The sequence below is a fragment of the Oncorhynchus keta genome, chromosome 36, assembly GCF_023373465.1.
Source record: "Oncorhynchus keta strain PuntledgeMale-10-30-2019 chromosome 36, Oket_V2, whole genome shotgun sequence".
Taxonomy (NCBI): Eukaryota; Metazoa; Chordata; class Actinopteri; order Salmoniformes; family Salmonidae; genus Oncorhynchus; species Oncorhynchus keta.
In genome coordinates this window covers 16,072,856-16,096,215 of record NC_068456.1, presented here as the reverse complement: position 1 = coordinate 16,096,215, position 23,360 = coordinate 16,072,856, and the positions used below count along the sequence as shown (strand labels likewise).

The following is a 23,360-nucleotide window of genomic DNA, read 5'->3' as shown; positions in this document are numbered from 1 at the left end:
TACCCACTGTGACTATTAAAACCTTCCCTAACCAGAAAATGTGGATTGATGGCAGCATTTGCGCAAAACTGAAAGCACGTACCAATGCATTTAATCATGTCAAGGCGACTGGAAACATGAACGAATACAAACATTGTAGTTATTCCCTCCGGAAGGCATTCAAGCAAGGAAAGCGTCAGTATAGAGACAAAGTGGAGTTGCAAATCAACGGCTCAAACATGAGAAGTATGTGGCAGAGTCTACAGACAATCATGGATTACAAACAGAAAATCAGCCCCGTTGCGGACATCGACGTCTTTCTCCCAGACAAATTAAACAACGTCATTGCGCATTTTGAGGACAATACAGTTCCACCGACACGGCCCGCTATCAAAGGCTGTGGGCTCTCCTCTGTGGCCGACATGAGTAAAATACTTAACTTCTTGACGCAACCCATCCCGTTAGCGGGATAATTGTCAACAACCACTGAATTGCAGAGCGCCACATTCAAATAATATTACAAAAAATATTTTAGATTCATGAAATCCCAAGTGCAATATAGCCAAACACAGTTTAGCTTTTTTTTAATCCATCTGTCGTGTCAGATTGAAAATATGTTTTACAGCGAAAGTAATCCAAGCGTTTGTGTAAGTTTATCGATCACTAGACAAAACATTTTGAACACCTAGCATCAAAGTAGCTTGGTCACGAAAATCAGAAAAGCAATAATATGAATCGCTTACCTTTGATGATCTTCGGATGTTTTCACTCACGAGACTCCTAGTTACACAATAAATGTTCCTTTTGTTCCATAAAGATTATTTTTATATCCGTTGTGTTCAGAAATCCGCGGTCACGACAACGCAGACGAAAATTCCAAATAGTATCCGTAATGTCCACAGAAAAATGTCAAATGTTTTTTTTATAATCAATCCTCAGGTTGTTTTTAAAATATGTAATTGATAAAACACTGCTCAAAAAAATAAAGGGAACACTTAATAAACAACGCAATATAACTCCAAGTCAATCACACTTCTGTGAAATCAAACTGTCCACTTAGGAAGCAACACTGATTGACAATAAATGTCACATGCTGTTGTGCAAATGGAATAGACAACAGGTGGAAATTATAGGCAATTAGCAAGACACCCCCAATAAAGGAGTGGTTCTGCAGGTGGTGACCACAGACCACTTCTCAGTTCCTATGCTTCCTGGCTGATGTTTTGGTCACTTTTGAATGCTGGCGGTGCTTTCACTCTAGTGGTAGCATGTGACGGAGTCTACCGCCTTTGTGCAAGGAGGACCAGGAGGAACACTGCCAGGCCACAAATGTGCATGTGTCTGCTCAAACGGTCAGAAACAGACTCCATGAGGGTGGTATGAGGGCCCGACGTCCACAGGTGGGGGTTGTGCTTACAGCCCAACACCGTGCAGGACGTTTGGCATTTGCCAGAGAACACCAAGATTGGGAAATTCGCCACTGGCGCCCTGTGCTCCTCACAGATGAAAGCAGGTTCACACTGAGCACGTGACAGACTTGACAGAGTCTGGAGACACCGTGGAGAATGTTCTGCTGCCTGCAACATCCTCCAGCATGACCGTTTTGGCAGTGGGTCGGTCATGGTGTGGGGTGGCATTTCTTTGGGGGGCCGCACAGCCCTCCATGTGCTCGCCAGAGGTAGCCTGACTGCCATTAGGTACCGAGATGAGATCCTCAGACCCCTTGTGAGACCATATGCTGGTGCGGTTGGCCCTGGGTTCCTCCTAATGCAAGACAATGCTAGACCTCATGTGGCTGGAGTGTGTCAGCAGTTCCTGCAAAAGGAAGGCATTGATGCTATGGACTGGCCCGCCCGTTCCCCAGACCTGAATCCAATTGAGCACATCTGGGACATCATGTCTTGCTCCATCCACCAACGCCACGTTGCACCACAGACTGTCCAGGAGTTGGCGGATGCTTTAGTCCAGGTCTGGGAGGAGATCCCTCAGGAGACCATCCGCCACCTCATCAGGAGCATGCCCAGACGTTGTAGGGAGTTCATACAGGCACGTGGAGGCCACACACACTACTGAACCTGATTTTGACTTGTTTTAACCTCTAATGACTCCCCATCCCGCATGAGGGAGCGTAATCATCGACTGACACTAATTAGCATAACGCAACGGACATAAATATTCCAAGAAAATATTCCTATTCATGAAAATCACAAGTGAAATATATTGAGATTGGGTTTTTCTCAGGCTTTCGCCTGTAATATCAGTTCTGTTATACTCACAGACAATATTTTTACAGTTTGGGAAACTTTAGAGTGTTTTCTATCCTAAGCTGTCAATTATATGCATATTCTAGCATCTTGTCCTGACAAAATATCCCGTTTACTACGGGAACGTTATTTTTCAAAAAATGAAAATACTGCCCCCTAGTCACAAAATGTTTTAAGGACATTACATCAAAGTTGGATCAGCCTGTAGTGTGGTTTTCTACATTAATTTTGAGTGTGACTCCAAATCCAGACCTCCATGGGTTGATACATTTGATTTCCATTGATCATTTTTGTGTGATTTTGTTGTCAGCACATTCAACTATGTAAAGAAAAAGGTATGTAATAAGAATATTTCATTCATTCAGATCAAGGATGTGTTATTTTAGTGTTCCCTTTATTTTTTTGAGCAGTGTATATCAACCGGCACTGTCTCTTTTTCAGTAGGAGAGGGAGAGTCAATGGCTGCCCCACTGTATTGCGCAAGCAGAACTCATACGAACACCCAGCTATACACTACGCGATGTTATCTTTCTCGCTCATTTTTCCAAATAAAAGCCTGAAACTATGTCTAAAGACTGTTGACACCTTCAGGAAGTAATAGGAAAAGGAATCTGGTTGATATCCCTTTAAATGCAGCGAAGGCAGGCTATGGAACATGGAGCTTTCAAAATAGAAGGCACTTCCTGGTTTGATTTTCCTCAGGTTTTTGCCAGCAATATCAGTTCTGCTATACTCACAGACAATATTTTGACAGTTTTGGAAACTTTAGAGTGTTTCTATCCTAATCTGTCGATTATATGCATATTCTAGTTTATGGGCCTGAGAAATAGGCCGTTTACTTTAGGAACCTTATTTTTCCAAACTTAAAAATAGTGCCCTTAGCTGAAAGAGGTTAAACGTGTTAACCCCGCAAGGCTGTCGGCTCAGACGGCATCCCTAGCCGTGTCCTCAGAGCATGCGCAGACCAGCTGGCTGGTGTGTGTATGGACATATTCAATCAATTTCTATCCCAGTCTGCTGTCCCCACATGCTTCAAGATGGTCACCATTGTTCCTGTTCCCAAGGAAGCAAAGGTAGCTGAACAAAATGACTATTGCCCTGTAGAACTCACTTCTGGCATGAAGTGCTTTGAGAGACTAGCCAAGGATCAGATCACCTCCACCGTACCTAACACCCTAGACCCACTCCAATTTGCTTACCACCCTAATAGGTCCACAGATGACTAAATCGCCATCACACTGCACACTGCCCTATCCCATCTGGACAAGAGGAATACCCATGTAAGAATGCTGTTCATAGACTACAGCTCAGCATTCAACACCATAGGTCTCGACCCCGCCCTGTGCAACAGGGTCCTGGACTTCCCCAGGTGGTGAAGGTAGGAAACAACATCTCCACTCCGCTGATCCTCAACACTCAACACTGCACCCAACAAGGGTGCATTCTCAGCCCTCTCCTGTACTCCCTGTTCACCCACGACTGCATGGCCATTTACGCCGCCAACTCAATCATCAAGTTTGCAGATGACACTACAGTGGTAGGCTTGATTACCAACAATAACGATGCCAGCAAAACAAAAGAGATGATTGTGGACTTCAGGAAACAGCAAAGGGAGCACCCCCCTATCCACATCGACGGGACAGCAGTGGAGAAGGTGGAGAGTTTTAAGTTCCTAGGAGTACATATTGGCAAACTGAAATGGTCCACGCACACAGACAGTGTGGTGAAGAAGGCGCATCAGCTTCTATCTCAAGGCCATCAGATTGTTAAACAGCCACCACTAGCACAGAGAGGTGTCTGCCTACCTACAGACTTGATATCATCGGCCACTTTAATAAATGGAACACTAGTCACTTTAATAATGCCACTTTAAGAATGTTTACATATCTCGCATTACTCATCTCATATGTATATACTGTATACTGTATCCTTCATTATCTATTCTTTACTATCTATTGCATCTTAGCCGCTCTGTCACTGCTCATCCATATATTTAATGCTTATATATTCTCATCCCATTCCTTTACTAGATTGTGTATATTAGGTTTTGTTGTGGAATTTGTTAGATATTACCTGTTAGGTACTGCTGCACTGCCGGGTCTACAGTAGAAGTATTTCACTACACTCGCAATAACATCTGCTAATCATGTCACGCCCTGGTCAAAGTATTTTGTGTTTATCTTTATGTATTGGGTCAGGCCAGGGTGTGGCATGGGGTTTTTGTATTGTGGTGTGTTTTGTCTTGGGGTTTTGGTGTTGGTATTGGGATTGTAGCTTAGTGGGGTATCTAGCAAAGTCTATGGCTGTCTGGAGTGGTTCTCAATCAGAGGCAGGTGTTTATCGTTGTCTCTGATTGGGAACCATATTTAGGCAGCCATATTCTTTGAGTTTGTTGTGGGTGATTGTCCTTAGTGTCTTTGTTTCTGTTGCTGTGTTAGTTGACAAGTATAGGCTGTTTCGGTTTTCGTTACGTTTATTGTTTTGTAGTGTTTGTGTTTTTTCGTGTTTACGTTTGTTTGATTAAACATGGATCGCAATCTACACGCTGCGTTTTGGTCCGACTCTCCTTCACCACACCTAGAAAACCGTTACAAATCATGTGTATGTGGCCAATAAAATTTGATTTGATTTGACAAACGCACCATAATATCTGTCCCTCTGCCCTCCCTAAATCGTGTCAATGAATGGTTCAAAATGGTTTTCCATAACTGGCTACGAGACAATTGCAGCTCTGTGACTGTAACATTTAATGAACATTTTGATACCTTCTGGAAACAAAGCTTGTATTATAAGGAGGACGGGATCCACCCAGATCATTTGGGTTCCTGGATCTTTTCACAGCATTATAAGGCTGCGTTGAGACAATGACTTATCAATGACCCAAGTCCAGATAATTGAATCCCTACCATTGAGTTGCTGAGTTATCATAATGCTTCAGCAAATGTACATTATCCTAGGGATGTTGGAAGACACAATGTAAGTAACCTAAGTTATGCCCCTCTAACTGCCCTGAATGCCTCTGCTGATCCTACAGCTATTGTATGCAGTTATCATGTGCCTATGAACCAGAGTTATACTGTTAGCACTGAGGTGGTGTGGGCTAGCAGGAAGTCCACTGTGTGCAGCTCACCCTACACTAACATAAATAACCTGAGCATGTCTACCTCTGTCTGCTAAGCTTCCCAGTAAAGCAAGAAAAACAATCAATAATCCCAGAAAAGTGTTAGCACACGTTAACATATGTAGTTTAAGAAAACAAGGTTCGTGAAATTAATAATTTGCTAGAAACAGATGACATTCATATTCTGACAATCTCAAACTCACTTAGATAATACCTTTGCTGATACAGTGGTAGCAATACATGTTTATAAGATCTACAGGAAGTATAGAAATGCCAAAGGTGGAGGTGTGACTGTTTATATTCAGAACCACATTCCTGTAAAGCTTAGAGAGGATATCATGTTAAATACTGTTTAAGTAATATGGCTACATGTTCATCTGCCTCACCTAAAGCCCATTCTGATGGGAAGCTACTACTATATACCACCAAGTGCTGACAGTCAGTATCTGGATAACATTTGTGAAATGATTGATAATGTATGTGATATTTTCTAATGTGATTTAAATATTGACTGGCTTTCATCAGGCTGTCCCCTCAAGAGAAATTTCAAACTGTAACTAGGGCCTGCAACCTGTTTCAGGTTATCAATCAACCTACCAGGGTAGTTGCAAACAGCACAGGAATGAAAACATCAACATGTATTGATCACAAGGCTGCACCTGATATAGTGTATAAGAGGTCATACAATAAGTTTTGTAGTGATTCCTATGTTGTTGATATAAATAATATGTGTTGGTCCGTGGTGTGTAATGAGGAGTAACCAGATGCTGCACTTGAAACATTTATGAAATTGCTTATCCCAGTTACTAATAAGCATGCACCCATGTCTGGATGTACAAACGATTGGCAAACGTACTAGAAATTGAGAAATCATGTGAATAAACTGAATAAAAAGAAGAAGAAACTAAACTAGGAAATATAAATGACATAAGAAAGCTAAATGACAAAGAATGATAGTAAAAAGCATAGGAGCACCTTAAATTACATTTTGGGCAAAAAGTCCATCTCTGCGCTACCATTAATTTAATCATATATTCATCACAAAACCCACAGATATTGACAACTACTTTGGTGTTGGAGGGCCAGTAGGAGGCACTCTTTCCTCTGGTCTAAAAAAATATCCCAATGCCCCAGGGCAGTGATTGGACACTGCCCTGTGTAGGGTGCCGTCTTTCGGATGGGACGTTAAACGGGTGTCTTGACTCTCTGAGGTCATTAAAGATCGTAAGAGTTGGGATATTAACCCCGGTGTCCTGGCTAAATTTCCAATCTGGCCCTCAAACCATCACGGTCAACTAATAATCCCCAGTTTACAAATGGCTCATTCATCCCCCTCCTCTCCCCTGTAACTATTTCCAATGTCGTTGCTGCAAATGAGAACGTGTTCTCAGTCAACTTACCTGGTAAAATAACAGATAAATAAAATGTAAAAATATACTTTCATGATTTTTTCATTAGCATTTTTTCATTAGCAAAAAATGTAAAAATATACTTTCATGATTTTTTCATTAGCAAAATTAGCACATTTAGGCATGGCATGCCAGCAAAAAACACTGACACTACATATCCAAGTATATCTGACCAAATTATGAAAGACAAGCATTGTAATTTTAAAAGTAAGTGTGGAAGAAGTGAAAAAATGATTGTTGTCTATCACCAATGAAAAGCCACCGGGGTCTGACAACTTGGATGGAAAATTACTGAAAATAATAGCGGACGATATTGCCATTACTATTTGCTATATCTTCAATTTAAGTCTACTAGAAAGTGTGTGCTCTCAGGCCTGGAGGGAAGTAAATCGGATAGTAAATCCCCCTTTAATGGCTCAAATAGACAACCAATAGACAACCTTTAGTAAACTTTTGGAAAAAATTGTGTTTGACCAGAAACAATGCTATTTTGCAGTAAACAAGTTGACAACAATCTTTCAGAATGTTTACAGGGAAGGACATTCAACAAGCACAGCACTTACACAAATGACTGATGATTGGCTGAGAGAAATTGATGATAAATGGATTGTGGGGGCTGTTCAGTTAGACTTCAGAGTGGCTTTTGACATTATCGATCATAGTCTGTTGCTGGAAAAACATATTTGATAAAGCATTATACCCCCTGCTATGTTACCTGTCTAACAGAACACGGAGGGGTGTTCTTTAAGGAAATCCTCTCCAACAAAATCTCGGTAGAATCAGGAATTCCCTCTCTAGGCCCCTTACTTTTTTTAGTCTATACTAATCTTTGAGTAAAGCCTGTGTGTCTATGTATGCGGATGATTCAACACTATACACGTCAGCTACTACAGCCGACTGAAATTACTGCAACACTTAACGAAGAGCTGCAGTTACTTTCAGACTGGGTGGCAAGGAATGAGTTAGTCTTAACCTTTCAGTATGGGTTCGAAATATCTCTAACCGTAGCTCCTGCTTGAGTTTTTTCATGCGCGTGATGTTAGAATGCTCTCTCTGTTCCAAAATGTTATCGTTACGCAATAGAACAGTTACCTGTGCTGCCCTCAAACCAAGGCACGCTGCATGCTAATTATCAATAGGCTGTTTCAATTAGTCAATTTAAAATTATTTTCTAACAAGTTTTATTTTAGAACAACAGTTTGAATTGAGGTGTGTTCCGCCTCCTCGTTAATTCGCATAAGACGTAACCCATTTCACACTTGCGGACAATTTATGTTTGAGGCACTACTGAGCAGACAAACTTCTCTCTTCAACAAGAGCCCAAGCACTTCCCTAGTGTTTCCCCAGATCAAATATGAAGACATTGCGCATCTCTAGTCAGAACAGGCTTTGCACAAACATTTTCTCCCAGCACATTTTCTGGCTGGCGCCCGCATTGCCTTCTTCTTCGTTTGTCTAACAAATTGGACTTCAGACATGTTTGTGTTCCTATCAAAGTAAGTGGCTTATTTTCAGTATTGTGTTGTCATTTCTGCTGTAGCACACCGTACGTATGTATGGATCATCATTTATTTACTGTTTTAGTAACATTTTCAAGTACTGGTGACAAATCATGCATTCCGATTCTTGAATAGATTGTAATGGACACATGATGTGTGTAAAATACTTGAATGCTGTACTGATTATGATGAGCTAATGCTAAGCTATTTGCCGGCTATTTGTGGTGCCATGTTTCTTGACATCATACAATGCATTCTCTTTGTCATATAAGTGTCCGTCAGACCAAAGATGTTATAACAAGGGATAGTTCACTTGACTGACTTATGGTGCTTTCAAGACAACTGTGAAATGGGAAAAATACGAGGTAAAATCATGACTTCAATGATCTTCAGGTCGAAAATTCGGAGCTTTAGAAAGAGGCCCGAGCTCCCCAGTTTGAATTCCAAGTTGGATGACCATTCAAAACGATCTTTCCCAGTCGGAGCTCGTTTTTTCCAGAGTTCCCAGTTGTAACTTTGGTACCTCAAGGTATAAACTTATAGTGTTTGCCCCCCCGTTTATTGATAAATCCCCAATCATAGTAATATTTCCTGCATCATATCCCCCCACGATATCTTCCCCCATTTCTACCCCCCAAGGACTTGAAACCCCCACCACAAACCGCCCTAAAATGGTTTCATCCCTGTTTTGTTTCGCGCATTGCTTAGGCTAGACAGTACGCTTGTATTTGATGTGATGATCTGTGAGGTGCTTGGTGATTTTATAACAAGTACATTGACGATTTGTAATATGCTGAAAGTGGCTAAACTAATTTCATATTTTTCAGGCAATGAGCACAGCCATCTTTGACTTTGTATATTTACGTCTTATAGTGAATGGCATTCTGGGATTAGGGAGTTTTCGCTTGTCAAATGTAAACAAACATGGCTGCCATCATAAAGAATTTAGCTGCTGTTAGCTTAGCTGACACATGTTTATTTTCTAAACAACATTATATTAGTATCTTGTGCTTACCAGAGATGTGGTACATTGTAAACAAGTCTAGCTGTTAGGTCGCTAACTTATGTTTAGTTTTTTTGTCAGCGCCGACTGTTATTTAGACTGGTTTATTGAATGAGTTTGGCTGTGGATGTGTTCTGTGTGATGCTTGGATAATGAAGTTCGCATTTATCTTTTACAATAAAAGGTCAAAATGAGGAATACATTTTAAGACCTTTATTTTCCATCAGTACAAAATAATTTCAGATGCTGTTCAGACAACAACGGTGTTCAGACATCATACGTTCTGTTGCTACTGTTCTAATCACATATTTGAGATCGTACGCTGCAGGGACCACTCAACAATGATCACAAATACGTGATTGTACGCATCAAATGGTTAAATATTTCTAAAACTAAAAGCACTGTATCATTCACTAAACTCTAAACTTCAACTAAATATTGTAATGAATAATGTGGAAATTGAGCAAGTTGAGAAGAATAAACTGCTTGGAGTAACCCTGGATTATAAACTGTCATGGTCAAAACATATTGATACAACAGTAGCTAGGATGGGGAGGAGTCATGTCTATAATAAAGCGCTGCTCTGCATTCTTAACAGCACTATCAACAAGGCAGGTCCTACAGGTCCTGGTTTTGTCGCACCTGGACTACTGTTCAGTCATGTGGTCAGGTGTCACAAAGAGGGACTCAGAACAGGGCAGCACGGCTGGCCCTTGGAGGTACACAGAGAGCTAACATTAATAATATGCATGAATATTATGTCAATATCATCCTGCCTCAAAGTAGAATCCATCACTACTTGAATATACCGAGCTGTCTGTTTGAACTAATGGCATACAGCTCGGACACCCATACATACCCCACACAGAGGTCTCTTCACAGTCCCCAAGTCCCCAGAACAGACTATTGGAGGTGCACAGTAACTACATAGATCCATGACTACATGGGACTCTATTCCACATCAAGTAACACATGCAAGCAGTAAAATTTGATTAAAATAAACAGATACAAATACACCTTATGGAACAGCGGGGACTGTGAAGCAAAACAAACACACTATAACCTACGAATTATACACACATGTACACATGGATTTTGTGTTTTAGATATGTGGTAGTAGAGTAGGGGCCTGAGGGCACACACTTAATATGTTGTGAAATTTGTTGTAATGTTTGTAAAATTATATAACTTCCTTAATTTTGGCAGTAGCTAATGGGGATCCATAATAAATACAAATACACAGAGGAGAGGACAGTAGAGGAGAGAAGAGGTTTCCGAAATGAGACACCAGGCGAGATTGTAAAACCCAAACCCAGCCGAGGACACTACAACAGCAGGACTGATAATCAGAAGTTCTGACCCAGATAGCCGGACCAAAACGCACACAGCAGTCAGTGATGTTAAGTAATGGTGTGTGTGTGTCTGTGTGTGTGCGTGTGTGCGTGCGTGCATCTGTGTGTGTGATGTGATACATTCTCCATTATCATAGGGGCTATCCAGTCCTGATGCTCTGTATTATAATTCATTCACTGTCACAATGGGGACTGCTGCACTTTGATGTAGCACTGGTACTCGATGGAGTCCTGGTTGTACTGCGCTGCAGTGCTGATTCAGAGGGGTTGGGTTAAATGCGGAAGACACATTTCAGTTGAAGGCATTCAGTTGTACAACTGACTAGGTACCCCCCTTTCCCTCTACCTCATATCAGCCCAAAATAACGTTCTTATCAAAGACCCTCTGCATTTCAAACGATGGCCATGCCACTGTATTTGACTCAAACAACCCACGTATGAACAGAGCACATTCCACCCACATGTCTATTCACTAGAGATGTGTGTATGTGTGTGTGCGTGTGTGCATGTGTGTGTGTCTACATGTGTGAGGGCAGACTCTCTTTGTGTCATCTCTCTGTGCTTATTTAACAAAAGACTCCATCCACTATGTAAGTAACGGGTGCATATGTAAATTCAGTCTGGCCATCTCGGGATGTTGAGCACTCTTGTCTGAGTGTGCCAGAGTGCAGAATAACTGATGAATTTACAAGCGCACAACACCCGTTGAATATGGCCGGTGTCGGTAAACGTCAGCAAAAAAACATAATTAAATTGTTGCCAGCAGCACAGTTACAGCCACCAATGCTCTGGATAACATGAAAACTGCCTAACTAGCTCTGCTAGAGTAAAATGGTCAGTAGCTGAGTCTAATTTACAGTAGCTATTACAGCAACAAAAACACCATGCAGTTGTTTGAGGATAGTGCACAACAACAAGCCACTTTTATCAAGGCAACTGGTTTGATACATTCACCTCTGACAGTACATTCAGTAATGTTGCTCTGATTTGTCATCCTGGGTTTCCCAGAGACACAATGTAGTGTAGCTTTGTTTAATAAAATCAATTTTTATACCGTAACACGATCCATGTTGTATAGAGCGTTTCGTATGAATTCCGACTCTTTCAACATGCAACAAAACAATCTATGAAATCTAAATGGGTAAACTTTGTTTCACCCAGTCAAGTTCGGTTTCTGTGTAATCCTGAGACACTAGAAGGCAACAAAACATTGTTTCATCATTCCACATTACGTATTGGCTAGACAACACTATTAGCTCACGAAGGACAGACATCATTATGCACCAATGAGACGGGTGGTGGTCACTTGATTGACAGTCTCTTGGTTCAATGACCACCTATCATTTTGAAACATAGCTAGCTAGATAGCCAATGAGCTGGGCTTTACATGGGTATGTGATGTCCCTTTGTAGGAGTAACGGCCATTGACTTATGGCTGCACGCAATGCGATTATTTCAGTTTACGTTGCGCAGCACTCGCTTTCTTCTACAAAGTTTTCTCAAAACTTAAAAAGTACAACATGGCTACTAAGAGTATAAACGCTGAATCGAACTTCAAGTATACACATTTGGATGAGATTATTGTTGAAATTGACCGGGAGAGCGACATGAGGAGTCCTGCATGCAAGAAAGATTGTAAGGAAAAGGTAACCTTACTTCTTTATATCGGTAAGTAAAATAGGTTTTTGCTTCTCGTGCTAATCCATTTTTTAAAAATGGTTTCATATTCATGTAAGATATTTCTATTTGATTTCTATATATGTTTATATAATATAGACCTGAGGCATACAATATATTAGTATAGTCTATGCATCTTATTGCCTATTGATCCACATATTTCATTATAGTGATTGTGTTCTCCATACTCTATATAATATATGTTTATAGATATGTGTTGTGTATTTGATGTATTGATGCAGTGCTCACCCCCTGCTAAAATAAAAAATAAAGGTTAAATAAAAATAAGTAACAGAAAACTTGTGTTCTAACAGAATTGTTCAATAGTGGTAGGGAGTAAGATGACTTGTGGGAGCCAACTTCCAACACCACATTCAAGTCCATCCCCCACTCATTCAAATGTAGGAACTGGCTTCTCCAGTCTGACCCCTCTGCTCTCTCTAGTTCCACACCCACCCCACCTGGCCATCTAGAGGTATGAGTACCTTTTTTGTAGCGAAGCTAATGATCCATCATGTATCACATTCCTGGGAGTATGTAAACTTAAATGTTTTATTACCATAATATTGTTTGTATGTTCTCTATAATTATGTACATGGAAATGTATCAGTTGACCAATTCGGCCACTTGGGTACATTTGGGCAAACTCATCAGGGACACCTGGGAGACTTGATACAAAATATTATGTAGAGCTGTCATTCTTGAATGTATCAGTCTGAAACTTTGCACACACAATGCCACCCTCTTGTGGACAACATCTAAAGTAGATTCCCAGGTCAATGTATGGCCTTTCTTTTTCATTTCAAAGATGATGCAAAAAACAAACAAAAAACAAGTTTACCAGATCTAATGTGCTATATACTCCTACATTAATTTCACATTTCCACAAACGTAAGTGTTTCCTTTCAAATAGTACCAAGAATATGCATATCTTTGCTTCAGGTCCTGGGCTACTGGCATTTAGATTTGGGTCCTACTTCAGGCCTGCTGTGTAAAAGCAGCCTCTTCTACACTGGACTTAAAGGCTGTCATTACAGGAGCTTAGATACACACCTTATCTTCACACACACACGAGCGACTGACTCTGCCATGACTGGGCTCCTCTGAGACACACACACACACACACACACACTCTGGTTGCCATTCTGCTGTGTTGCCATGGCCGTCCCAACTGTGGACCACAGATTAGGAAGGAAAATGAGAGGGGTGATATCTATTGAAAGGTCAGCATAGGAAGATGTGGGCAGTCACGCACACACATGTATGCACACACACACACCGACCTCGCCCCCAGACACACACATAGAATCCACCTTCACACCCACAGACAGTCATGACGTCCCTCCACGCCTGTTACTCTGTCTTATTGACAGGGTTGCTAGGGCAAGCTGTGCCAAGCGATGTGTTGGGGTCTAATTATAGTGTGTGTGTGTGTGTGTGTTTGTGTGGGTGTTTGTGAGCCTCACGCAGGGAGACACTGGAGGACATAAGTCCAAAGCTCCGGAAACGGGCTGATGCAGAGGGTACAGTGAATGAGAAAGTGAGGGGGAGTGAGAGAGGGAGGTAAGGGGAGACCAAGGACAGACATGCAGTTGTAACAGGTAGGTATGGATCATATCACTGAAGTTATCACCCCACAGCACAGACCAGATAAACCCACTGTAATCAGCATCAAAGCACTTTGTAACACACAGGCCTATTCTACAGACAGATAGAGGTAACAATTTGAGTCTAACTGCAGATTAACCACACAGTCAGGTACTGGAGCAGACTTAGCTAAATACAAACAAACCTATCAAAACAAACTAACATCTTAGTACTAATTCTAGTTTCAGCCTGATCGGTAATTTGCTAAGTCTGAAGAGAATCCAGTCACTTACTGGACATCCTGCAATGATCCAGCCACGCAGTGAAAACGCTCAGGGACGGTCTTCCACTCCTTGGCCATCTTGACCATGCCGCCAGCGTCCAGCACACCGTAACCAAACAGGTGGTTGAACTCCAGGCCCACGCCGTTCCTCCGCCACTGGTGCACCTCATCATGAAGCTGGTTCCTCTTGGAGGTCAGCACAGACAGGTGCTGCATGTCCCTCCATGTCAGGTTGGGGCTGTGGGGTGAGGAGGGGAGAGGGAGGGAGAGGAGAGTTAGATGTGTGTACCAGGTGGACACAGGTGTCTGATCAGGGATTATGGTTATAATATACGCGTTCAACACTACAGTACTTCACAGACAGGGGCAGTAGATGATAACATGTTAATGAATCTATTCTATTCACCTTGACAAGCAAGCTATCAAAACCACCCATCTACAGCACAGCACAGCACAGTACAGGAAAGTATCAGATGGAGTGGAGCGGCAGGTAGCCTAGTGGTTAGCGCGCTGGACTAGTTACTGAAAGGTTGCAAGATCGAATCCCCGAGCTGACAAGGTAAAAATCTGTCATTCTGCCCCTTAACAAGGCAGTTAACCCACTGTTCCTAGGCCGTCATTGAAAAAAATAAGAATTTGTTCTTAATTGATTTGCCTAGTTAAATAAAGATAAAATCCAGCAAATCATGTGCTAGATCTCCTTCTAAGTCACAAAGTAAGGGAAATGATCAACACATTCAATAGAAGAGACTGAATGGATTCTGGTGCATTTTGTCATAAAAGTGCTGAATGGAATGAAGGTCTGATCTCTTGATACACTTTGATGATAACGCCTCAGATGTGTGAACATTAAAGGGTCTGCTTTGAGACGGCTGGCCGCACGTCTCTACTGCTTATCTCTACTGTGGAACAACAGCTTTATTCTGTGCTGACTCACTGAATCCTGACACCACACAGTCCAAGTGTGTTTGGCCAGTAAAAAGGGTCTCGGCACTCACTAACACACACCAGCTTTATACCCCTAGCCAGTGCTTGCATCCGCTGCCCCTGACACTAACATCATTATTGTGTATTAAGCAAACAGCTTCTCTTTACACAGTCCTGGTCTGTGCCATTGGCTAATGGCATAGAGAACAAAAACCCCAGCCCTTAATATGGCAAAAGGGCTGTCTGAGTTAAAGGGATTGAAAACGATTGGGGACAGTGGGTGAAACCTGTCTAGAAACCCTTGTACTTGCATCTTGTACGTGAGATAGAATGTTCAGAATATACTACTTTTATATAGTTTTTTGGTCTTCCGGGAGCAGCTGGAGCCTGGCCTAGCTCTGGTCTGAGGCAGGACTTCACTTTACATGCTCCCATAGTATCTAAAGTAACTATCAAGTCAAATGTATTATATTATTCAGATCAAATGTGCCATTTGACTTCATTAGCATATGTTTTACATTTTCGAGACCATAAGGACCAAATTAAGATAAGTTTTCACATCAGCAGTGAATTCATGATGTATGAAATGAAAGACTTGTAAATGTTGCTGTTGCCACAGTGTAATCTTTGTTGAACATAATAAAACCCCAAAACAAAACGTTGCATTATTAATTATGGATTTTATCATCGTCTAAATGGGCTGAGGTATTTGTACGGTTCACTGGGCAACATCGTGACATACGCGTCCCGGCTGGCTATGCTGGGAGAACACTTCACCATCATCTTACATCACCAGCTAGCGATGAGTTGCTCTGGTTCATGTATATGGGCCATTTGGTAATTCATAAAACATGAACGTGCACTTTTGGGCCAAATCTACAATAGAAACCTTGTGTTTCAGCCATGTAACGAGGTATAAAGAACACACGCCGGGCCAAATATGATTTGTATCCCTGGCATGAACACAGAGACTTAGTAATAACTGGGCAAGACAACAAACAACTTTTCGTTTTATTCATGGAGTAGGTCTGTTGGCCTAATGCTAGCTTTGTTTAATAAATGATTCTGTGAAGAGGGAAGATGTGAAGTGTTCTGGAGAGAAGGATAGAAACGGAGGGGGGAGAGTGAGAGAGAATATGGGAGAGAAAGACAGTGAAGGGAATAGGTCATATGTAATGAGACAGCCAAGGTTTCAGGCAGTGTGGAGCTGAAGTTATGAAACACATCTTGTCCATGTTAACAGAGTTAGAACAGCCATATTCCCCTCTGATTGTAAGACCTTCAGGCACTGACCAGTAATGTGTGTGTGTGTGTGTGTGTGTGTGTGTGTGTGTGTGTGTGTGTGTGTGTGTGTGTGTGTGTGTGTGTGTGTGTGTGTGTGTGTGTGTGTGTGTGTGTGTGTGTGTGTGTGTGTGTGTGTGTGTGTGTGTGTGTGTGTGTGTGTGCATACTTGGCCTCCAATGCCAAGGCAAACACTCCGGCTGCTTCAGGAGCTGCTGCTGATGTTCCAGAATGGCGCAGGGTGCAGTTTCCATACAGGTCCGTGGTGGCCTGGTATAAAACAACCATGGAAGACTGTAATCATATCAGTGGAATAACAACATTCAATGAGAGGAGTGGAGTGGAAAGTGGAGAAGAGCAGAGAAGACTTCAGAAATGCAAATGATTCAGTAAACATGTGATTCATAATGTGTAATTTAATTACAGATAATGAGAGATAATATACAATTAGTCAGAGAGAGAGAGAAGCACACGAGGGAATTCCTGTCTCTTCTCAACCGTCATTGGCTTCCTGGTGAAAGTCAAAATACCAAATACAGTTCTCATATTGGAGAGAGACATCTCTTGAAAATCAATACACTGAGAGGGGGATTTATTTGTCAGAATAGTCTCTATGATTGAATAGCCTTGACTGAACACAATCAAATGAAATTGTATTTATATAGTGCTTTCTTAAAAAGTTGCCTACGAATTACAGAACAACAAAACAATGGAAGAACAAGCTACCGTGGGGCAAAGTGGCAAGAGAAAACTCAAAGGAGTGAGTAAAACAGATTAGTATGACCAGAATGACTGTAGTATGACCATCAAGGTCAGATGGTATTCTCTCTCTCTCTCTCTCTCTCTCTCTCTCTCTCTCTCTCTCTCTCTCTCTCTCTCTCTCTCTCTCTCTCTCTCTCTCACTCTCTCACTCTCTCTCGCAGAGCATTTATCTAAGGCACAGATGATTCACACATTGTCTTGTGATAACTCTGCCCGGTGACACAATTCCCCAGATGAATACTGAAATAACAACAAAGCAGACAGTTGTAGCCCATGTGTCTCTGCTAATTCATTGTCCCAATCCTCTACTCTGATGACAGATATTAAACAGTCACAGGGTTGTTGAGCAACTGGCTTGTCTTCTAGACCAACAGATCATTTCAGGGACAGAGTTTGTTCTCAATATATATTCTATGTATTCTAAAATGAGCAATAACCTGAACAAATCCCAGACCACATACAATCTACAAATGGGGAACAATAGTAAAATATACTGTGTCTTGTCTACATCTTCCTTATAGTAAAATCCTATTTTATACTTGTATGTCCTGTTTGACAGTAAGCAGAGCTGAAAAGGGTTTAACAATCTCCCTCCTTCCAGTCCTCTTTTCTATCTTCTTTCATTATCCATGAAAACTAGACCATGAGGAAACATTAAATCGGGGACCACTAGACTGTGAGCTGTCTATCTCAGTGCCTGATACTTCGAGGACCCCAGATGTTCTTTGTTACACTGTGTTAGAAAGTGGGATGTATAACTAATCACACATCTGCCCCCTCAATCTCCACCTGATATGTCACACCCCCAGTGAAACCACAGGCTTATAACCTCCCCTGTCTCATCCCAAAGCTTTTCTTCTGCTGAATGGGCTGACATACATTGAAATAAGGAATAGATTGAGTGCCGTGTTTCCATCTCTGGGGATTGTTCAAATGAAAGAGAATAGAACAATCCCTCAATCAATCACAGAGAACGAGTGCATACAACTAGGGATAGGTATTCAGTCTTCAGTGAATAGTTAATGTCTCGTAACGACACAGAACAATGGAAAGTTGGCTGAAAAGACCACATCGTTATGCAACCTTGTCTTTGTAGGGTTGGATTCAGGGATAGAAATCATACAGATCTGAGCACTCAGTGTACTCAATGTACTCAGACTGAGGATAACAATGAGATGCTCTCTTTTTCTCTCTTTCTCTGTCATTCACACTCTTTCTCACACACTCACCACGCCAGCTTCAGGGTTCCTCTTGCGCCCATTGCTGAAGGTGGATGCGAGGGTGGAGGAGCAGCTCTCGTCGTACAGAGCCGTACGACCATCGTTGATTGCTGAGTTGATGGAGATGGTCCACATGCTGGAGGCGTAACCGTCACAGTTACAGTCGTCATAGCTACCGCCGTCTCCAGATGCCCACACGTAGATACTGCCTTTCCCTCCTCGGCCCTACGAGACAACACATCAACTGACTTCAGCATGTGTGATAGTGGTAGAAACAGTGGTAGTGGAAGCAGTACATTAGCAGTAGTGCTGTAGTAGTAAAACTAGTTACATTATTTTACAATGTTCAAACAATGATCATAAAAACTGCTAATAATGATGACGACAATCATGCTATACTGAAAAAAGATATAAACGCAACATGCAACAATTTCAAAGATTTTACTGAGTTACATTTCCTAGAAGGATATCAGTCAATAGAAATAAATAAATGAGTCCATAATCTATGGATTTCACATCGCTGGGCAGGGGTGCAGCCATGGGTGGGCCTGGGAGGACATATGCCCACCCACTTGGGATCCAGCCCCAGCCAATCAGAATGAGTTTTTCTCAAAGGGCTTAAATTACAGACAGAAATACTTCTCAGCCCCACGTGGTCTGTGGTTGTGAGGCCGGTTGGACGTACTGCCAAATTCTCTCAAACTGACATGGTAGAGAAATTAACATTAAATTATCTGGCAACAGCTCTGTTGGACATTTCTGCAGTCAGCATGCCAATTGCACGCTCCCTCAAAACTGTGGCATTGGGTTGTGTGACAAAATAGCACATTTTAGAGTATCCTTTTATTGTCCCCAGCACAAGGTGCACCTGTGAAATTATCATGCTGTTTAATCAGCTTCTTGATATGCGACACCTGTCAGGTGGATGGATTATCTTGGCAAAGGAGAAATGCTCACTAACAGGGATGTAAATACATTTGTGCCCAAAATTTGAGAGAAATAACCTTTTCGTGTATATGGCAAAACAATTGATATTTTATTTCCGCTCATGAAACATGGGACCAACACTTTACATGTTGCGTTTATATTTTTGTTCAGTATAATTAAAACACTGACTATCCCTACAACTGCTACTATGACTATTACCACTGCTACTATTATCAAATAATACAGCAAACAATGTGCAATTGCTTATTTGTTTATTTGGATCCCATTAGCTTTTAAACAAGCAGAGCTGCTCTTCCTGTTGTCCACAAAAATCACAATACATGACAAGTAACAAAACACTGATACACTGATAGACAAGAAAAGTCACACAAATTTAAAATAAAACAATATACAAACAATGAAACCAAAAAAAGTATACAAACAATACAATTTTTTTAAAGGCATTCCTTTCTGTATATGTTATATCCTTGTATTGCTACTGCTGTGTCATCAAGGGAATGATTTAAGTGACTTTCAGAGATGGCAAGTGTATTAATGTTATCTGATGTTAACAAGTTAATGATTTCATTAACATCATTTCTAAGGCAACATATATTAATATGGGCTATTATTAGCCCTTTCCTTGGCAGTTTATCAGCGATAGATATAAATTGGAGACAACATAAATGTGTATGTCTAATGTAAGGCTGAAACTACTGACCCTGAGGCTCTCTCATTCCTCCCAGGCATTTGGGAGGGAAGGTGGACAATGAGACTGTCATAGCAGATGGTTAAGTTATTTCCGCCTCTGGATGATCATATTTTATGGTTTTTATACCAAGACCTGTAGCTACCTTGTCAGAGAGATATCCATAACGGTATCATGTAGAGAATCACCAGTGTCAAGCTTTTAGTTTGTGGTTTATTTTCCTCAATCTCTAATACCTGACACATATTTGTGCTATGATAGCTCTCATCCTCTGTTGCTGACAATCAGTTACATAAAGAACGCGAGAAAGAGGTGGGAGTTTGAAGAGTCGTGCAGAGGAAAGATGTTAGAGGGGGGAAAATGCATTTTGGAGAGGGAGAGAATGACCGTCTTTTATTCACTCCAGCAACAGTACAGATAGTGTATTTTAGTGTTAGTGCCACAAACCAACCAAAACAAATCTCAGGTTTAGTCAAAGCACTATAATTGTTTACTCATTAGCTCTAGCTGTTGAGCTAATATTGTGGAAAGATGTGGGAGGGAGCCATTCCTGGTTGTACAAACATACCAGAGCTGTATCCCACTGGGCACAAACTGGTTCAATCAACATTGCTTCATTTGTCAACGTATTGTGATGTGGAATTTATGTTGAAAATACATTGGGTTTGAAAAAAAATTAACATGTCTACCACCGGATTATGTCATTAAGGTAACCAAATGTCAACATACACAAACCTTGTATAAAATATGTTGAATTTGTTCCTTAAAACAACGTCAGATCTTCAATGTTATATCCACTATCAGAAAATAAAAAAACAATACAGTTGAAGTCAGAAGTTTACATACACCTTAGCCAAATACATTTCAACTCAGTTTCACAATTCCTGACATTTAAAAATTCCCTGTCTTAGGTCAGTTAGGATCACCACTTCATTATAAGAATGTGAAATGTCAGAATAATAGTAGAGAGAATGATTTATTTCAGCTTTTATTAATTTCATCACATTCCCAGTGGGACAGAAGTTTACATACACTCAATTGGTATTTGGTAGCATTGCCTTTAAATTGTTTAACTTGGGTCAAACATTTAGGGTAGCCTTCCAGAAGCTTCCCACAATTTTGTTTTGCCCATTCCTCCTGACAGAGCTGGTGTAACGGAGTCAGGTTTGTAGGCCTCCTTGCTCGCACACACTTTTTCAGTTTTCCCACAAATGTCCTATGGGATTGAGGTCAGGGTTTTGTGATGGCCACTCCAATACCTTGACTTTGTTGTCCCTAAGCCATTTCACAACAACTATGGAAGTATGATTGGGGTCATTGTCCCTTTGGAAGACCCATTTTTGATCAAGCTTTAACTTCCTGACTGATGTCTTGAGATGTTGCTTCAATATATCCACATAATTCTCCTTCCTCCAAAAATTTAGATATGTTCGTACCTGTTTCCTCCAGCATGTTCACAAGGTCCTTTGCTGTTGTTCTGGGATTGATTTGCACCCTTCACACCAAAGTACGTTCATCTCTAGGAGACAGAACGCATCTCCTTTTTGAGCGGTATGAAGTCTGAGTGGTCCCATGGTGTTTATACTTGCGTACTATTTTTTGTACAGATGAACGTACCTTCAGGCGTTTGTAAATTTCATCACTGCTCTAGAGGAGATCTGCATGGAGGAATGGGCCAAAATACCAGCAACAGTGTGTGAAAACCTTGTGAAGACTTACAGAAAACGTTTGACCTCTGTCATTGCCAACAAAGGGTATGTATATAACAAAGTATTGAGATAAACCAGGAAAATAACAAAACAAAGGAGCTGATAATGGACTTGAGGAGACAGCAGAGGGAGCACGCCCTTATCCACATTGGAAAAGATGAAAAGCTTCAAGTTCCTCTGTGTACATATCACTGATAATCTGAAATTCTCCACAACACAGACAGTGTGGCGAAGAAGGCCAAACAGATGCACAATTAAGAGCATCCTGTTGGGCTGTATCAATGCCTGGTACGGCAACTACACCTTCCGCAGCCACAGGGCTCTCCAGAGGGTAATGCCGTCTGCCCAACACATCAACGGGGGCACACTGTCTGCCCTCCAAGACACCTACAGAACCCAATGTCACAGGAAGGCCAAAAAGATCATCAAGGACATCAACCACCAGAGCCACGGCCTGTTCACCCCACTATCATCCAGAAGGCGAGGTCAGTACAGGTGCATCAAAGCTGGGGCCGAGAGGCTGAAAAACAGCATCTCAAGGCCATCAGACTGTTAAATAGCCATCACTAGCCGGCTATCACCCGGTCACTCATTCTTGCACCATAGAGTCTGCTGACCTATGTACATAGACATGGAATCACTGGTCACTTTAATAATAGAACACAAGACACTTTAATAATGTCTACATACTGTTTTATACATTTCATATGTATATACTGTATTCTACTGTATTTTAGTCAATGCCAGGCCGACATTGCTCGTCATAGTATTTTTCAGTATATTTCTTAATTCCATTCTTTTACTTTTAGATTTGTGTGTATTGTTGTGAATTGTTAGATACTACTGCACTGTTGGAGATGGGAACACAAGCATTTCGCTACAATCACAATAACATCTGCTAAATATGTGTACTGTATGTGACCAAGAAAATTTGATTTGATTTAATCTCATTGATCAACGTCTCAATCAAATATTACCCAATTATCCAGGTTGAAATTATGTGGTGTGCCCAGGCGGATGCTATTAGTTTTCTTGATTGCATTCATTTTCTCCTCTCCTTACATGTATGGCCACTGAGCTCATAGGAGTGGATACAGAGAGGTAATGTGATGGAAAAGCCACTGAGCTTGACCCTCAGCATCAAAGCCAGGGTCAGTTCCATTTCCGGTTAATGCAATTGAATATGGAATCTGTCCATGGGTGTAAAATTACAAATCTGATTGAGCCCTGTTGGACCCAATCCCAATCTAATCCGAATTAGCATACTGGTTGGTCATTTCAGTAACGGGTTGAGAAAGGGGCTAAGAAAAGGGGACTAAGTGTTCCAAGTGGGCATTCTCTGTTCTCTGAACAAGGTAATGCATTGTATTATATTGTTCCAAACCATCTTGTTTTTTCTCTCTCTCTCTCTATTATAGCGACTCTCTTCTCAACCATAACAATCAGATACGAAACAGATACACCATGTGAATTGAAAAGAGCAAACAACATATCCATATCATAAAGCAGTTTGGGGATGACAAATGGGCTCTCACTGGGCACACTGTGTCATTTCAACATGGATCATTTGGGTAATATTTGGTTGAGACGTTTATCACAGAGATTACAGCCTAGACTCACCCACTCAAAAAGACAGCCAAAATGAGTTGAA

The 23,360-nt window shown here is 41.3% G+C and overlaps 1 protein-coding gene across 1 annotated transcript in view; it reads right to left on the bottom strand.

The window, feature by feature from the left end:
• pcsk2 (proprotein convertase subtilisin/kexin type 2) overlaps positions 1-23,360 on the bottom strand; it is a 75,155-nt gene that overhangs the window by 8,966 nt on the left and 42,829 nt on the right. The window contains exons 9-11 of the mRNA XM_035754340.2: positions 18,374-18,589; positions 16,552-16,652; positions 14,185-14,412 (exon numbers count right to left, since the gene is read on the bottom strand). Coding sequence (XP_035610233.2) covers positions 14,185-14,412; positions 16,552-16,652; positions 18,374-18,589 — 545 coding nt within the window. The remainder of the gene's footprint in view (positions 1-14,184; positions 14,413-16,551; positions 16,653-18,373; positions 18,590-23,360) is intronic.